Below are 19,475 nucleotides of genomic sequence, written 5' to 3' on the forward strand. Positions count from 1 at the left end.
AATTCCTTTGAGTCTTCACCTGTTTTAATGCACATTTGGAAATTGATCATTTAGTTCTTACAGTGAACGTTACTTGGGTGTGCTGATCTCACTTCTTGTGCACTGTCAGCATATTGCCGATTATAGAACTTGCTTCTCCAGTGATTTATTGGGGAGAGAAATTGACTGAATCCAGATTTAATTGATTTTCTTAGCATTTTTGGCAAGTTGTTGTTTTTAAAAGAACTTAGAGAAAGTCGACTTCAAGATTAAGACTGCATTTAAGAATTTGCCAAATTTCTGGTCACTAGGAAATACCAAGAATTATGTATATTATGCACACTTCTACTTTAGGTTAGATGCAGGCTGGAGCATAAGCTGTTCAAAAGTTGTGCTTCAATCCCAGCTGCAGAAAAATATGACCTTTTGTATCATGCAATACATAGCCTTTAGCACATCACTCAGATATGAACTGAGAACACAATTTTTAGTCTACGACTCTGATGTTTGCACTGTGCAGCTTCCAATGTTACCTACTGTATCATGTGTTACTTCATTTACAATCCAATCTTGTTACTAAGGTTGTGGAGGAAAATTCTATTTGAGGACAAGAGGGTTCAATCTAACCTGTCTTATTCAGAAAATAGGTCGGACAATCAATAGGGCGGGTGTGTTTAAAACTGAGTTAATAAAAACTGCTTATAAATGTACTAAAACCCCAGCTTGACAAACCAATAGCCAGAATTTCCGGCTAAGTGTAATTACATTGCCAGTACCGGCATTTACTGCCTGCATTCGTCACCGCTTTTTTTAAATGTCGAAAAAGGCTGTTAAATGCCGATACTGGCATTGTAATTGTTTCAATTCCATGAGCAGAAGATAACGAATAAGATGGAATTTTCTTTTTAATGTTTTTGAGTCCTAGGTCTAGAGTTTGACTAGGTCCGGTAAGCCAGGGCTTTATTGTATATCAATCCAAATTGGATTCAGGAATTATTGCAAAGCTCATGTGTTGCAAAATTGATACAGTTTGCAACATTTACTTCTCTGGCCTTACTGGCTGAGCATCTCAATCTGTGCCAGCTGTGCCAAGGTTTCAAGTCAGCTTCATATTCCACACTAATGTACCATTTTGAACTGAATTCAAATTGTCTAAACAAACTTCTGTTGGGGATTTTTAATGCACATCATAAGAGAAGAGACTTTCATTCTCTTTGCCAATGCAAAACCTGTCTTAAGGTGGAGTCCTGTAGCTCAGTGGCTAGAGCACTCGCTTTGCAAGTGAGAGACCTGAGTTCAATTCCAGGCAGAGGGCGAAACCTTGGGCAAGTTTCCTTACTCCACACAGAGCCTAATAATAATCCCTCCAAAGCAAAACAATAATAAATTGGTCATTTTCAATCCACGACTGTTTGTGGGACATTGCTGTGCGCAATTGGCTGCTGCGTTTCGCCCGCAAATATACGGTCAATTCACTTTACAATCTATTCTGTGAAGCACTTTGAGACGTCGAGAAGACGTGAAAAGCGCTATATCAAATGCAAGGATTATTATTATTATAAGGTATTATACAATAAACATATGCAGAATTATTCACCTTCAAGGCCCTCCATGGCCTTGCCTGCTCCTACTTCTCCAATCTGCTAACCCCTTATCATCTTGTCCGTTCCCTCCGCTCAGCGCTCCATGTCCCCATTACGGCCTGCCCCACCATCAGCGGTCAGGCCTTCAGCTTCTCTGCCCCTGACCCTCTGGAACTCCATCCCACATTCCCTTCGCCTCGCTCCCTCCCTTGCTTCCTTGAAGGCATGTCTCAAGACGCTCCTCTTCGTCCGTGCCTTCGGCCACCCTCCTACACTCTATGCTCTTCACCCTACCTGATCCCAACCCCCTCACTCGGGTTCTAATCCCTGATTGTTCAACGTCTTGGGACATCCTGCCAACATGAAAGGAGCTTTACAAATGTAATTTTGTATTGTACTTACTAACAAAATAAGTCAATGCAAATGGTACAGGGAACATTATATATTTTAGCTTTCCAATCCTATCATCAGTCTCTTTGCATACTTCTTTAGCATGGATTTCAATAACTTAAAAGTTCAAAGTACTGATGAATTATTCACAAATATACAGAAGATATTTGCAACAGGTGTTGATGGAGAGTGGTTCAAGTTATCCTGTCGACTAACTGTCAAAGTTGGAATATTCTTGCACATGGCTTCAGAATTCCTTGTTTAAGAAATCCGATAAACCTGCATAACTTTACTTCTTTTGACTAACTGTGGATTGAAATGCTGACTATGATATCCTTCATTAACTATAATCTCTACCTCAAATCAACACATTTGATTCTATACTAACTGTTGGAATGATAACATTTACACTGCTATTTACATTCTGAATAGAATACTCCCTTCAGTCAGGGCCACCTCACATTTGTGTACCCTAAACTCCACATGTACTGCGGACATACCCCCCAAACCTCATTGTTTCCTGCAGACAGACTCTGACATAACACAGAAGGGTGTGACTTTCACTGCTGTTTCCTCGCACACTCCAGGGAGCTCCTTATATCAACCATCTGTATCCACAGCTGGTGGATCAACTGGTCAGATAATAATATTGATACTCCCAAAGCTGATGTTGAAAAGACTAAGTAGTCCTCTGAGGTACTTTCCTGCGCCAAACTTTTTCCAGTGGCTAATTTGTTTGGTTTAATATGCCAGAAAACATGCAGCTATTTCTGATAGGGCTCAAAGTTAAAAATTCGGATACAAAGGGATCAAGACTCTTTAGTTAGGAATTGGGTCAACTTCACAACATTGCTTCATAAGATATGTTTAAGAAATCCAAGAGTAGGTCCCTTCTTATAACTGGAAGCATGTAATGCAAACTCGAGGGAACATTGCCTTGAAAACAGATAGAGTTGGAATATTTTTGCACATAGAGAGATCATGGCTTTAGGATTTCTTATTTAAGAAATTTGGTAAATCTTCATAACTGTACTTTTGATGTAATGATTGACTATTTTCGTTCCTTATATTGTTTTTTTTCTGTACTATAAAGGATTTCAACTCCAAACTTGGTTAGTTCAGTGGATTTTTTTAATATTAAGATGGACAAAGAGCCAATACTCAGAATGCATAGCACAATCATGCTTTAAAAGACGAGCAAGCAGAAAATGAAGTGGTTAGTTCAAAAAGCCTGCATATTATATGGGAAAAGTAAAACAAAGGCAAGCGAATAACTCCACAACTTGGAATCACAGGAACAACTGAGTTACGAGTCTGAGGCAGTTTTGATTTCAACACATTGAGGTTGAAAGGAAGAGTAAGACTATGTGAGATGACGTGTTTAGAGTTTGGAAGGAACAAGAAAAGAAGGTTCGAAGGATCAATGATCATGCCAGTATTGGTAAAATAGTAAGAAACAGAAAAGGTTTTGATGGAAGGAAAGAGGATGGAGGCCGGCGGTGAGGGAAAAAGGTCTATCAGACAAATCACCTTTTCTTGTACTGATTTGTGGAATACAAGTTAGAAATGTTTCTCCATATGCAACACCAGCATTCATGCCTGGGGGATTTTTTTCTTTACAGAAAGTTAAGAGTTGGTGAATGGAAAATAAATACTTGGCAAAAAAGAGGAAACTAAACTGCTTTGAGACTGCTTTAGAACAGAGGAGATATGAAAGTTCAACTTGAGGTCAGAGTTCCTGTAAGGTCCAGAGTATCAGTAGAAGATAGGATTAAAAGTAGCCCAATGAAAGAAAAGAGGTGATAGCTGTCAGAGACAGGAATGGAAATCAGGACTCTTTAGTTAGGAATTCGGTCAACTTCACAACATATTATTATTATTATTATTTCTTCATAAGATATGTTTAAGAAATCCAAGTGTAGGTCCCATCCTATAACTGGAAGCATGTAGTGCAAACTCAAGAGAACAGTACCTTGAAAACAGATACTTGTACATAGAGATCATGGCTTCCTGAAGCCATGATCTCTATGTGCAAGAATATTCCAACTCTATCTATTTTCAAGACAATGTTCCCTCGATCTTTGGGAACTCATCGAGAGTCATAGGGTAGATCTGACGGCATCTTGGATTTTACATATTTTCTGAACCAGATCTTTAGCTGAGTTGCAAAATTCATTCTCATACCAGTCCTAAAATGTTATTTCATAATCGAAGATCAGGAGACATATGGAAGAGAGGGACTTGGAGGGGTATGGGCATAAGACTGGGCCATAGGATTGAATTAATCTCTTTGGTCTGTGAGTTGGTGGAGACTTGATGGGCCGAATGTCCACCCTCTGCACTGTAGATATCTATGTTACTATGACTTCTGGCTTAGCAGAATTGAATTAAATCACCCTTCAAATTGAAACTCAATTGGAGAGATTTCCATAGTTCCATAGTTCTACTCAATCTTAAACTTCAAGACTAAATTGTTTTACAGGCTATGCCTATGTGGAATTTCGGGCCTTTAACATTCGTAATCTTTGTCATAAAATTTGAGCTCCAGATTACAGCAAAGCACCTATATCAAACAGCATTAGATTGGATTCATCATATCTGAGTGCCTCGCAGCTGTTCCAGGTTTTCTCAATAACAGGATATATACCTTAAAATGCTTGCTATTTATTACCTTCCTCAATACTTTTGTGATAAAATTAATTATATTTCAAAGACAGAAATCATTTTTGTAGCTACATTTTGAAAAAAGCAATGAAATTCTCTCAGAATAAAGTGTTGGTGGAGATGACAACATTTCACTTTGCTGAGGCTGTCACTTTATTTAGAGTGGTTTAGCGAGTGGAGAGATACAATCCCGAAACGGATTACATGTAGTCACAAAGAGTTTGCAACCCAGAGACCATTTCCTGCACTCAAATTAAACTTCCTACATGTTCTTCAAGGTTGTGAGTTTGCTTAAATATCCCGCACCAGGCTTTGCGACCACATCATTCCCACTCTCGCTCGCCTCCACTGGCTCCCCATCCCCCAGAGGATCGAATTCAAGATCCTCATCCTCACCTACAAGGCCATTCACGGCCTTGCTCCCTCCTACGTCTCCGACCTACTATCCCCCTACCTACCTGCCCGTACCCTCTGTTCCTCTGGCTCCGGTCTGCTCCACATCCCCTGCCCCAACCGCCCTACCATTGGTGGCCGGGCCTTCAGCCTCTCAGCCCCTAGGCTCTGGAACTCTATCCCCCAGTGCCTTCGCCTTGCTTCCTCCCTTTCCTCCTTCAAGGCCGGTCTCAAGACCTTTCTCTTTGACCGTGCCTTCAGCTCCCCTCTTGGCTCTCTACCCCCTCCTCGCTCCCTCCCTTCCCTCCCTCCCCTCACCCTGACCATTTCCCCCCTGCTCGGGTCCTGACCCAACTGTACAGCGCCTTGGGACGTCCTCCCAACGTGAAAGGGGCTCTCTTAATGGAATCTTGTTGTTGTTGTTGCTTGTTTGTGATAACTACTGGTCACCCCCCACCCCCTTTCTTGTAATCCCTTAATCTCCTATTCTAGAACTGGAATAAAGAATTATAAAACTAATGCAAACTGTTGTTGAGTATTGCATAGTCCATTAATTTTTTCTAGTCTGAAACACGACTGAACTGACACTGTCCAAAGGAAGCATAGGAGCACTTTTGAAACAGGGATCACAAGAGATAGCACTCATTTTATTTTATACTCTATAACAGTAGAATGCCATGGCACCGCAAATTTGTCCACATATATTGGAGGATTAACAGCTATCATAGATGCCCTGGAATATGTTGGAATGTTATCAATCCTACTTTATTGGAATGGGATTTTGCGCTGTTCTTTCCACCCATAGATGAATAACTCAGATACTCTCTGACAGCTGCTCACTCAGTTACTAAATCTACTTTGGGAGAAGCGTTAGTCAATGAGTCCATATCTTTGGGATGATAACTTTTATCAGTAGCAATTTACAGGTTTAGAGCTAGCCACATAAATATTACCCTTGGATGGGTGTCTGGTCACATTCTCAAAGCTAAATTCAGCAGCTCACTTGGAAACCTGTGCAAGAAAATCGCAAGAATCTGCATGAATATTATAGGAAGAAAGGAACTTGATTTTGGTAATGTTTTATATAACAAAATGTCTCAAAGAAATTTATAGTAACAATGGTCTAGTATAGTGACTTTTTTTGAAGGCCAACATAGAAGACATTTTGCATACAGCATGTTGTTGGCCAAGACACTTGGAGAAATGTCTGTCTCTTTTGGAATAGTGTCATGGGATATTTAGCATCCACCTGAACAGGCTTGAGGAGCTGAATGACCTACTCCTGTTTCTATGTTCCCATGGTATCCTAGCGAAGGGTCTCTGTATTCCTTGCCAGGCTCTTGGACTACCTGTGTTCTCCAGCAGTCTGGTAGGGTATGCGTATTAACTTGCAGTCCACGGATGACAATGAAGTTGATGACATACAATCCAGGGGTTATTATGGTGGGTAAAGGTTTAAAATGTGTTGCCAGTCTAGTGAGAAAGAGCTATATTGACTGGTGTTCTCTTCCAGGGAGAGAAGGAGCTCTGTTATATACCAATACTCCAGTGGGGAAAGTGGGCAGTATTCATTGATAAAAACAAATGATCCTTGAATCTCGAAAGGCCCCTATTACATTGGAACATCTCAAACTGCTTCATAGTGTAGTGATTATGTATGTATAGCTGAAAGCAATGTCAATTTATAACATAAAAATGCACCACAAACAGTAACAGAACAATATAAATTTATAATAATACTTAAATTGAAAATTTATAACATAGAAGGCCATTATGTTTGTGGTGTCTCTTTTAAGGAGAAATCCTTTGAGTCCCATTTGCCTGCCCTTTCCCCCATACCCCTATAACTTACTCATTTTTAGATATGTAGCTTTTGAAAGCTAATATGGATTCTGTCTGAAGCACTGCTCTCAGCAGGGCATTACACATCCTAATCATGAAGTGAGTGACACATTTTATCTGGGCGATTATTGGCCAACACTGGCCAGTGAAAATCCCTCTCTTATCAAATAGTGTCACAAGATAGTTAACATCTGCCTGAAAAGGCAGTCAGACCCTTTAACATCTCATCAAATGGATGGCATCTTCAACAATGCAAGACTCCTTCAACACTCGATTGGAATATCAGTTGAGACAATAAACTCCAAGACCCAAAGTGGGTCTTCAACCCACTGAGTTGGAGGGAAGTGCGCTACCAACTGAGCCAATTTGACAACGAAATAATGTTCACCAGTTTGTGGCAGGCAAGTGGAGGGGTGAGTAGCAGGTGTCTAATGGAAGCATTGTAGCAATGTTATTAACTTGGTGCCAGCTGCAGACTTTGCAAAGACCTGAACTGAGGATCTGCGATGAATCCAATCATTCACAGCCAAGAAATAACCAGCCTGCACATAGTCACATAGAGTAACGGTTAGTAAAACAATGAGTCACTAATTGATTCCACACGTACGCAAATCACAGTTTGATGGTTGACCAACACTGAACATTAACGTTTTGCTCATTGTCCAATAATAATACACTGATGGAAAGCATGATACTCACAGCTTTTGACAGATCCATTGACCAGAAGTCATAGGTCTGCCTGTGCAGCATCAAATGAATAGGTACAAACCCTCATGATCATTTCATATCAAAGTCTACAGTTTCACACCACACGATACTGAGATTTTATAATTTTACAGACAGCAAAACAACAAACTGCAGTTGTTCTTGTCACCGCAATGCAGATGCTCAATGCATTGTTTGTAGAATTACTGCTTTCTTCATTTTTTTGAAGAAATCAGGAGCCTGACACATACAGAAACCCATCCCCAAGATTCTCCACACCAAATTGTAAATGGAATTTTCCCTATGTTTGAATGGAATGCACCCTCTCTCCCTTTAAAGACACACCCTGCTTATCTAATTCTGGAGAGTATTAGTTACAGATTGACAAGACCCAAGGCTTGGGGTCTCCAGTGTGTGTGTTGGGGTATTGCCGGATCTTAACAAGCTAAAATCACATAGCTTGCCATTGAAAGCATTGGCTGGCAATCTTCCCATTGCTTATTCATTAGGGTTTTGGCTTGCACAGTTAACAGGAGCTGAGTGGCAAGAACCCCTGCTTTCAGTAACCTGTCTGTCCCTCCAATCCTGCTGATGAGCCAGGTTGGCTGGTCTGTCATCAGAATTGCCGGGGAGTACTGAGGACCTGGCTGGCTTAGGAACTGGATGACTGAGACCACTACCGAGGGTTGACTTGACTCCGACATTCCATTGCTGAGCATGTCACCTTAGAGCCAGTTCGGCTCCGAGGGGATCCCATGTTTCCCTCATCTGGAATAAAGTTAATTATTCAGTGACTTTGATCAATCAGACTTGTTCTAACTAACATGTAACCATGGGAATGATTTGTGAAGGGTTCCACAGGGATATTCCAGGGTACTTTTTTTTATAGATGCAGACAGCCTTGGCTACATTTTTGTGGTTTAGTTATTTTGTGATGTTTGGTCATTGAAGCTGCATGAACTTGGAGCAGTGCTGCTCTGGGACTTTTGAAGTGAGAGGACTATGTGACTGTGGGGATGTGTGACTGACTGTGGGGGACTTACAACTGACTGTTAAGGACGTGCGATTGACCTTGGGGGAGATGAGTCTGACTGTGGGGCCCATCAGTTTGACTGTGGGGGCATGTGCCTGACTGTGGGAAACATGGGGAATTTCTTCAGTTCTTATTAACCTTCAAATAATCACTTGTACCCCAGTGTGAGGCAGCTCCTGCAGGAGAGGATAAACCTGTTAACCTGCTCCATCTCATCATGAAGCAATATAAATATCACACTCATGTTACTGTCACTGAAAATAGCACATGTATGAACTACCTCAACAAAAATGCAACATGTGTTTGTAAATACTTCAACTCTCATTGCTTCAAGGTGAGAAAATATCATTGTGACAGTGTACAAAAAAAGCAAAGCCAAAACCTAAATAATTTCTGCTAAAACTATATTTGATATAGTTTAATGCTACAAGTTTTGCACCATGTATTCTTGGAATCATAGAAATGATGGCATTGGAGGAGGCAATTAATTCTATGTAAATGGTAGGTCTTTCACTGGAGATATCTATTCCACTCTTTTCCTGCAGCCTGTTATATTGTTTCTCCTCAAATGTTTATCCAGTTCTCTTCAAAAGGGTTATTACAGTCTTAGCTTCAATAGCCACTAGCAGCAAAGTGTTCCATACTCCGTTAATCCGCTGTATGAAAATGTTTATTTTAATCTCTTCCAGAGGGAATCCTGAGCATAGAGCTTTTTGTTACCAATTCTCCAAAGCAGCAGGAATAAAAATACTTGAATATGATATAACACCTTATCAAGTCTTCAAGATGTCTCAATATGCAACACAGGATGTTACTGTAGAGTTTAATGAATGCACTTTTTCCCAGGCAAACGCGGCAGCCAATGTGTGCACAGCAATATACCCCCAACAAGCCATGAAGTGAATGATCAATTTTATTGGGAGAATTGTTGGCACCGTAACAGGAGAAACTGCCTTCTTGTATTAAATAATGTCATTGGATCTTCAGCATTCACCTGAACAGTTGGGGTCTTGGTTTAGCATCTCATTCAAAGACTGGCACCTCTGACAATGCAGCACACCCACTAGCACCACACGAAAGTGTCAACCTAGATTATGAGCTCAAAGGGCTTGAAGCAATAATCTTCTGAATGCTACCAACTGAGCCTGTCTATCTCTGTCACAATCTATCTTCTCAAAACCTTTCAATAATGTTTAGATCCCCCTATCCTTTATTCTTATTTTATAAAATATCAAGCCAGTAGCCTTGCTTGCTGGCACTATAAAATAAACTGACATTATACAGTACTATTAAAATATTTCTGCTATTCATAGATACATGGGAAAAATTCTCCTTAACACCATCTGAATAATGCAACATGTGGCCTGGCTCCCTGTAGGACACATGTTGAATATTCACTGGGAATCATGAACTGCCATTATATATTCCCATGAGCAAGGGTCAACCAATAACTCATGGAGGGCAAAGCCACGAATAAGCTATACGGTTCTCTTCACAACTGAGAATATAAACAATATTTCATGATTTCTGCATGAGATCAACTTTCTTTTTACAACTCACATAAAACCATTGCTTGCTGACAAATTGATTGATACTTTTGCTGAATTTCTAAGCTTTATTTTATGTACATTCACTAGATATACTATATTCACCAAATAACAGAAATTTAATTTTTCACAGGAATGAAGTTCTTACCCCACCCCCAACACACAATATTCTCCCCTTCTATGATGCTACTGTGTAGCTCCACAGGTGCTGGACTGCCTCTGGTAGGTCGTCCAGTGACCATTCGTCATGTGAGAGCTCAATGCTCGACCGTAGGCAGGACATTAAAACATGTCGTCAGGGATGGGGAATGTAAATCATACCCGAGTGCCACCCTGTCCTCACCAAGAACCACACCTACATGGACTTTCCAGCAAGGGTTACTGAATAGTGATCACAAACAGGAACTCTGGCTAATTTGTTCTGCTCCCTTGTCCAGGAGTCAATATGTTGTCGAGCTGCAACAGGTTGTCTCCAGAGCCCTCTTGCTGCTCCGGTAAGAATGATAAATAAGTCAAAGGTCAAACAGGTGAGGGGAAAGGGGAGAAAACCGCAGTTAGAAAATTGGTAAGAGAACTAAAAGTAAAACCATTTCAGGACAATATATGTTGCCCCATTAGGAGTCCTGTAGCTCAGTGGTTAGAGCACTCGCTTTGCAAGTGAGAGACCTGAGTTCAATTCCAGGCAGGGCGAAACCTTGGGCAAGTTTCCTTACTCCACACGCCTAATAATAATCCCTCCAAAACCAAAGACAATAATAAATTGGTCATTTTCAATCTACGACTGTTTGTAGGACATTGCTGTGCGCAATTGGCTGCCGCGTTCGCCCACAAATATACAGTCAATTCACTTTACAGTGTGTTCTGTGAAGTGCTTTGGAACGTCCTCCTGACGTGAAAAGCGCTATATCAAATGCAAGGATTATTATTATTATTTTGATTGGTAATATATTAAATCAAATCACAGTTGTGATTATTTTATTAACTTAAAAAAAATACAATTTAATAGTAGAATTTTCCAACACCCCCATTCCACCCCCACCTCCTGAGGTCTCTGAGATACTGAGATCACACTCTTAGGCAAATATACCAGTGCAGTGATGGGTGAGTGCTGCATTATTGGAGATGCTAGTCTTCCGATGAGACATTAAACTAAACTCCCGTCTTCTTTTCAGATGAGGGTTAAGATAAGTGACTACTTAAAGGGGGTTTCTCCTAGTGTCATGGCCAACATTACCCCAGATAAAATACACCATTCACTTCATGACTATTTGTGGCACATTGCTGTGCTTAAATTGGCTGCTAAGTTCACTTATAAAATACATAGTCAGAACATTTCTGTGTAAATCCTGCAAAGCGATTTGAATTGTCGCATGATGTGAATGGTGCTACATCAAATGCTGTCAATACTATTATTATAAAAGAATACCAAGATTAATGAATTATTGTTCAGACCTGTAATTTTCAACGTTTTCTTTTATCTGCTATTACTGCATTGTAAAATATCTGGATACGTCCTGATGGTTTTCTGATTTGTTCTGAATTTAGTTTGGCAGATTCTGAATTTAATTGTAAAGCCACTTTTCTATAGATTCTTTTAAGACCTTTCTGTTTGACTGCGCTTTTGGTCACCTTTCCTCCCCTCCTTCCTCAGCTCCCTCTACCTGAGCTCTGGTTCACATACAGCTCTGTAAAACACTTTGAGACATCATCCTGACATGAAAGGTGCTATATAAATCTAAAAGTTGTGTTCTTTTAAAAACAAAGTCCTGAGTGCTAGATGAATATGTTATGAATAACAGGTGGACAACCTAGATCTCTTCATTCTTGAGAAATATCTCAGAAGGGACCTTTTAGAGTATATAAAATTTTAAATGGGATTGAAAAAGAAAGTGTTGCAGTTTATTCCCACATCCACTCACTGGTTCCTTGCCTATTCCAAGAAACAAACTAAACAGTCTTTATTCAGTACAAAAATACAGTAGGAACCTCTCATAAGACGCCTCCTTATAAAATATTTATAAGGCTAGTCTCAGTGTGCAGTAAAAATGTTTGACTATATGGTTGCCAGGTCTTCACTGACTTCACTTCCTGTGAGCTCTGGAAATGCTAGCAAATAATGCGGGAAGTGATGTTGACAACAATCTGATGACCTGGATGTCAGCTATATTTTGGCGCGGGAGCTGGCACACGTGCGCAGCATGCAGGATGTGGCTTTCAGTGGCCACCACATTTCAGGAAAAGCTATTTTAGTCACGATTTTTGTGGCCATTCGCAATGCACAGGAAGTACTATCGCAGCATCTATATTGCTGTGCGTTCCATTATAACACAATATTTGGGTTATGGACCAGAAACATGGATTGCAATGGGGTTCTCTGTAATTTCAGTGCCTTGAGACATCCTCCCAATGTGAAAGGTGTTATACAAATGTAATTTTGTATTGTATTTTATCATAAACACAAGCCGATTCTCTGTAAAAATGAGTCTGTACATTAAATCCTGTATTATCTTATAGCATTGGTTTGAAGATTTAATCCAAAACACATGAAAACAAGACTAGAAAATGTTCTTAATTCAGGATGAGCGTTTTTTTTCAAAACTCCAGTATAGAAACCCAGATTATAAATGTGAAAAAAAAGTTAAGATTCTATTCTAAAACCATTACTTGTTCTAGTATGTTTCTAAACTTCCAAGATAATGCATCTACATCCCTTCCCTAGCTTCTATTTTATTACAGTGGCAGGGATACAGGCGTCTCCACTAGACCTGAATCTGATCTGGGATCAGAGATTGTGCCCTCCAGACTGCTGCGAAAAATGCATAAGAGACTGCCAGACATGTTTTCCTCCCCCTCTCCCTGCATACATATCCAAGTTATGAACATCAAGGACATGTCAGCAGTAAGATTTGTGACCAGAAAACGTGACACAAAGTGCAAATCTATTAAGTAGAGAGAACAGCCTTTCATTTTCAGGGTGGCATAGATCAACATACATTGCATTTTGGTTTGAAGAGATCATCACTCACAGTGTGTATATGCAGACGTGCACACAAAAATATGCACACATATAATTACATAGAGCCAAACACACACATACATGCACTCAGGACTCAGAATTAAAAGAGTCTTCTCAACAAACACAACAACTTGCATTTATACAGTGCCCTTAACGTAGGGTAACATTGTGGAGTACTTTACAGTGCAATGGTCAGATATATAATAATAATAATCCTTGCATTTGATATAGCGCCCTATCATGTCTTCGAGACCTCTCAAAGCGCTTCTCAAAGATACCAAACAGAGAAGAAGGGGGAAAGGAAGGGTGACCATAGTCATGATTAAAGAAGTAGGTTTAGAAACAGGACCTAAAGACAAATAGTAAGGGGGCATGACTGAGGGGTAGAGGGAGGGAGTTGCAGAGTTTAGGGGCATATAATCTAAAAATTTGGCCACTGTTCGGGCATGTATAAGACAGGGTTGCGCAACAAGTCCGAGTTAGCTGAACAGAGGGGGCAAACAGAGAGGAGATCGGAGATATAGGGAGGTGCTAGAGCATGAAGGGATTTGTAAGTCAGGGTGAGGAACTTGAAATTGATCTGCTGGAAGATAGGAAGCCAGTGGAATCTGATGAAGCATGCAGACTTTGGTGCAAGAGAGGATGCAAGTTTTATATGTTGGAGTTTATGAATGGCAGAGCTGGGGAAACCAGCGAGGAATCCATTGGAAAAATCCAGGCTCCTTGGCTCTGACATTAAAATTAATTTGTGTTCTTCACGACTACTACAACCATTCCAAAATTCACTTGAGCAAAGCCAACTATGTTTACGTGTGAAAAACTGGAGAATGTCATGAGGTTTACTTGGGACGTCCTCCCGACGTGAAAGGCGCTATATAAATGTAATCTTGTTGTTGTATTTACAATGCAGTTAAATTTAGTTCAGCAACATTTTACATTTGGGAAGCTGACTTCAGTCTCACCTTGTTCCAGCAGTCAAGTCTATAGCCTATATTCTGCCTCCGTTGACCTCTTATGCAATTTTTAGATTATCCATCACGACTGGCAAGACATAAAGAATAAACACCTGATTATAGGCTCATAGAATTTATAGCACAGCAGTGCTGTATTGTTTATTGGCTTTGTCCTGGCTCTTTAAAAACGCTGCCTATTCAGTCCCGCTTCTCAGTCCTTTCTACACTTAATATTACTCCTTCTTCAAAAAAAATTCTAATTCTCTTTTTAAAAAGTAATAGTTTATACTTCAATCACAATTTTTGGTACAGCATTCCAGGTCTTAACAATATTCTGTGTGTAAATAAAATGTCCTAACCTTTCCCTTAGCTTTTTGTAAGGATCTTAACTATGGCTTTCGATATCCACTCACTGATCAGTACAAACAGATTCTCCCTGTTTACTTTATCAAAATCCCTCATACCTGTGAATGCTTCTCTCAAGTCTTTCTATTTTGATTCAGTGAAAACAGTCTTAGTTTCTTCCTAGTCTTTCCCTTTCACTAAATCTCTTCTAATAACTAAAACCTCTCATCCCTGGTATCATCTTAGTGAATCTTCTCTGTGCTCTCTCCATGGCCTTCAGACTGTGAAGTGAATGATAATTTTATATGGGGGAATGTTGGCAAAGACACTGGAAGAAACTGACTTCTCTTTTTGAGCAGTACCATAGGATCTTTAACATCCACCTGAACAGGCAGACAGTGCTTCGGTTTAATGTCTCATCTGAAAGACGGAGATAATGGGAAAAACGCATAAAAGTTGTAGATTTGCATTAAACAGAAAATACTAAAACAATGCAGGCTGTGCAGATCAGATTTTGGATGAAAAAGACAGCTTAAGGTTTGGGGCTTGACCATTCATCAGAACTGAGTCCTGTTTCCTGTTGAAGCATCACAGTCCAAAAACTAACTACTTATTCTCTTTCAGGATCTATTTGGCTTGCTATGCATTTCTAATGCTTGTGTTTTACAGGATTGAGATAGTTAGAGCGACTGTGAGCACTAAAACTGGCTAACATCGGGGACTCTTATGTACTGCATGTAAATCATGTGCAAATCCAGGTGCATTGTGCGCAATGTGCAGAACATGTGCAAACACAACTGCAAAGAGGGAATTACAGGTGCTCTTAATTATGTGGTTAACAACAAGAACAACAAAATTACATTTGTATAGTGCCTTTCATGTCGGGAGGATGTCCCAAGGCACTGGACAATCAGAGTTTCAGACCCAAGCTGGAGGTCGGGATCGGGAGGGTGGAGGGCAGGGGGGAAGCAGGGTGATCGAAAGCATGGTTGAAGAGGTCTTGAAGGATGCAAGGGAGAGGGTGAGGCAGAGGGATTGCGGGATGGAATTCCAGAGGGTGGGGGCAGAGTGGCTGAAGGCCTGCCCACTAATGTTGGGCGAGCGAGCTGGGGCACGGGAAACAGGCTGTGACCCGCTGAGTGGAGGGAGTGGGCAGGATAGTAGGGGTTAGGAGGTCACATAGGTATGTGGGAGCAAGGCCATGGAGGACCAGGATCTTGAACTGTATCCTCTGTGTGATGGGAATCCTCTGTCGGATGGAGGTGACAGGGTCACAGAGCCTGGTGCGGGAGAGGACATGGGCTGCAAAGTTCTGGATGATCTGCAGCCTATAGAGGGATGAATTGGGGAGGCCAACAAGCAAGGATTTTGCATAATCAAGGCTCAATTTTATGAATCCGTGTATGAGGGTTTCAGTGTCCTGCGGTGTGAGACAGTGGCAGAGCCGGGCGATGTTGCGGAGGTGTGGAAGGTAGAGCAGGTCGTGGCACAGATGTGGGGTAGAAAGGATAGTTGAGGGTCAAACAAGACCCCAAGGTTCCAGACTGGCTTAGCAAGGTGGAGGGTGCAACCATGAATGGTGATGCTGTCAGTGCCTGAGGTGTGGAGATGCTGACGGGAGACAATCAGGAGAGACTCAGTCTTGTTGACATTCAACTGAGAAAAATTAGCTCTCATTCAGGACTTGATGTCTGACAGACATTAAGGTTTTAATCAATGGAAAGGTTTTAATCTCGGAATTAATAGCCAATTTTTTTCATTTGGTTATTTACACAATGAAAGACACCGGTAATTCCTGTCATATAAATGTGATCATATGTGTCTTATAAACACCATTGTTAACCTACAATAAAGCAACGGGTTTCCTCACCATACACAGCCTTATAGTGCACCCAGCTGGTATTCCTTCAACGCACAGGAGGTTTCAGCTTCAATAGTCACAGTTTACAGTATCTTATCTCACACTCTACTGATAGGGGAAGAAATAACATTCACTGACATAGGAGTTAAAATAGACTCATAGTGGAATGGTTGAGGAATTCAATTTCCTGCAATAAATAAGAAGGTGAACATTTTGTACTTAGGCCATTAATGTGGTTTTCATGTATATTATCAGTGTTAGTTCTGTTTGTTATTAGTGAAAAAGGGATCCTAAAGGCAGCAGTGGGGGAGCCAGGTTTTGTAACTGGTGGTGGTTTGTGCCCCCCTCCTACTCCGCCTTTCTTCCCGTCACTCTCCGCACTGCTTCTCACAAAGGTGTACAAGGCGGCATGGAGAGTGACGGCGAGCAAGGGGTATGAGACGCCATACTTACACTTGAAGATCACCGGGGTGGGGGGGTGTAATTGCCCCTCTTATCTCTGTTGCTGAAAGGCCAGCCCCACCTATTCTGAATAGGTTACTATTTTGCTGTTCTTTTGCTTCTTGCACTCCCATTCGTCTCAATTATGCATCTGGAAAATTCCAAATCAGTGACATGGACATGTACCAACATCAACGTATTTCCTGTCAGAAACAATCAGTCCCCACTAGCCAGAAACAAGCACTCAGTGAGAGCCAATAATCATTATCATGCAATTAAAGAAAAATTCTGTATTTCCCAATTTAAAGACCGCAGACTTATTGCACAGCTCACGTGTCTTCACTTAACTTAATAGGAAGTACAACAAATGGGGAAAAAATATGTTGATTTTGTTTTTCGGTGATACATTACTTAACAGTACCGGAGGTGAAGTAACTTGACTGAAAAGCTTCCTTGAATTCCAACTGGAGCAACTCACTAAGGCAGCAGGCGCTATGAATTTTCTGTGTGCTTCTTAAAGGTCAGATTTTCAAAGCATCTCAAGGATGCATATCCCTCTCCACTTTCACTATGTGCTTTAAAAGGGCAAGTTTTTTTGTAAAGTTCACAGTTAAAAGTAATATGCGGGGGTGGCGATGGGGATGGAGGGGATGGGAGGGTTTATTTCTGCAGAATTTCTGCCCATCTTCCAAATGCAATAACTTAAAATGAAAATAAAGTTTTTGAGCAGTGTATGAGGCAGAGTATGATAAATTTAGGTTTGTGCTGTTCCTCTTTAACTGTGCCACTGCATTGCATTTATGCCCCTATAGAAAAGGTCCATGGTTAGGAACTTGTTTATATGTTGTTTATAGCGACATGCTCATTCTCAAAATACACAGTCACTCTACTTTGCAGTATATCCTCTGAAGCGCTTTTGAGCCATTCTCCTAACTTGAAAGGCGCTATAAAAATATAAAGATTATTATTATTTTCATTGTATGCTATTTACCTATTTTCACCTCTAACAGAAATTAACTAGGGTCATGCAATAACACAACCTTTTTAAGTTAGGAATCTTTAATTCATCTGTCATTATGTCCGAAGCTGCCTTTGTGCAATATTATCTGTTCCTCTTGGTGCGTTAGATTTCTTTTAATGGGGCAATCCCCTTGTGGCTGGTACTGTGGGCTTACAATTTTACTGAGCACCTGATTGTACACGAGTGAAAGTGGCTGCTGAAACAAGCACGCTCTGAAGAAACAAAAATGCAAAAGGCAATACAAACATGCCAAATAAAATGACTGCCAGGTTGGTCTTCTTTCACCTAACAAATTCTTATGTTGTTATGTTATTAAAACACACAACACACATACTTATGCAACACAAAGGCATGCAGCTATCATTACCCATGTACAAGAGGCGCAAAAACACACCTTGAATAAACAGTCTACATAAGTGCACAGAACATGACTTATAGCCAGTTCGCACACAACATAAAATGAATCACAACACAATAACACAAATACATGAAATGTATTTCACAATATATACAGAGAACACAAAGAGCAAACATTAAATGCAGATAGAAACCACAAATATGCATGACTCACTTGGCTTCTTAAGATCAGGAAGCAGCTTTCAGTTTTAAAGAAGCCTAAACTGTTACTTTGAACTCAGTTTCCTCATTGATAAGATTCAGCTCCTGGTTAAAATCAACGTTTCTTTGTGAGAAGGAACTGGACTTTTATCAGAGCTCCAGTATATTGAAAAGCACAGTGAGCAAGTGAACCCTTCATAGCCTCCAATAGAACTGCCAGTTTCGCTTAGAAGCATTCACGTCTGTAACAACGATTCACATTGCATTCACTTTACATGCAGTAATGTAAGCTTCCCTGACATTACCTCTTGCTCGCTAGTTGTGATTTAATTTTGCCAGCGGTGAGCATTTTGATTTGCATATCTGTCCTGGCAGCGAGTTGAACCTAAAAGTTTGGGTTAGTCACTACATTGGGAGGCATTGGGAGATTCAGCAGGTTGCACGCACAGAGCACTGGCTGTCATTAGCCCTACCTTTCGTAACCACTGTGTGTTGTTATCCATCACATTCTCCAGGTGTTGCAGCTTCTGCGAGGACCAGTCACTGTCCACGTGCGGAGCATCCCTCTGAAGTGCGTTGGTGTCATAACGTTCTGAAGCTTCGTGGCAGTTCCCCTCGAGCTCTGGCAAGATGAATGTGTAGCTGCACTGACCGTGCTGGATTCGGTTGAAGCGTCTGCCGCTGCTGTCCGTGCCCCTCCGCTGGCTGCTACAGGCCGAGTTAGTCAGCACTGCACACAGCAAAGCCGCACAAAGCAAATCCATTGCCCGCATCTCCTTTTCCGATTTCACTCTCTTTTCTTTCGCGTTTTTTCCTCAAATATCACGGTGAGAGAACTGGGGGTGAGAATCAAAATATTCGTGCAATTCACAGAAAGGTAGAAAAACAATCTTTCGTCAGATATCTGACCAAGGTATCTGACCAGTTATACTTTTTCTTTAGGAACAAAGAGCGAACAGATAATATCAAAAACTTTTTTTTCAAAAAAACTAAATGAAGTGTTTGGTTAACAGTCCATTCACTTCAGCACTGGAGTTAAATTCAGCTGTGTCCTTGTATATATAAGCTCCTTCACCCATACACTCTGCTGCAGTTCTGCACTTCCCCCTTTGTCCTCACTGAAGAACACAGCAGTCAAGTCAGG

At 40.8% G+C, this 19,475-nt stretch overlaps 1 protein-coding gene across 1 annotated transcript in view; it reads right to left on the reverse strand.

Annotated features, from left to right (window-relative positions):
* LOC103184590 (angiopoietin-1) overlaps window positions 1-19,273 on the reverse strand; it is a 155,087-nt gene extending 135,814 nt beyond the window's left edge. The window contains exon 1 of the mRNA XM_007902688.2: window positions 18,805-19,273. Coding sequence (XP_007900879.1) covers window positions 18,805-19,104 — 300 coding nt within the window. The 5' untranslated portion in view covers window positions 19,105-19,273. The remainder of the gene's footprint in view (window positions 1-18,804) is intronic.
* Window positions 19,274-19,475: the final 202 nt, after the last annotated feature.

This window comes from Callorhinchus milii, unplaced genomic scaffold, assembly GCF_018977255.1.
Source record: "Callorhinchus milii isolate IMCB2004 unplaced genomic scaffold, IMCB_Cmil_1.0 Scaffold2, whole genome shotgun sequence".
In the NCBI taxonomy this organism is placed as follows: Eukaryota; Metazoa; Chordata; class Chondrichthyes; order Chimaeriformes; family Callorhinchidae; genus Callorhinchus; species Callorhinchus milii.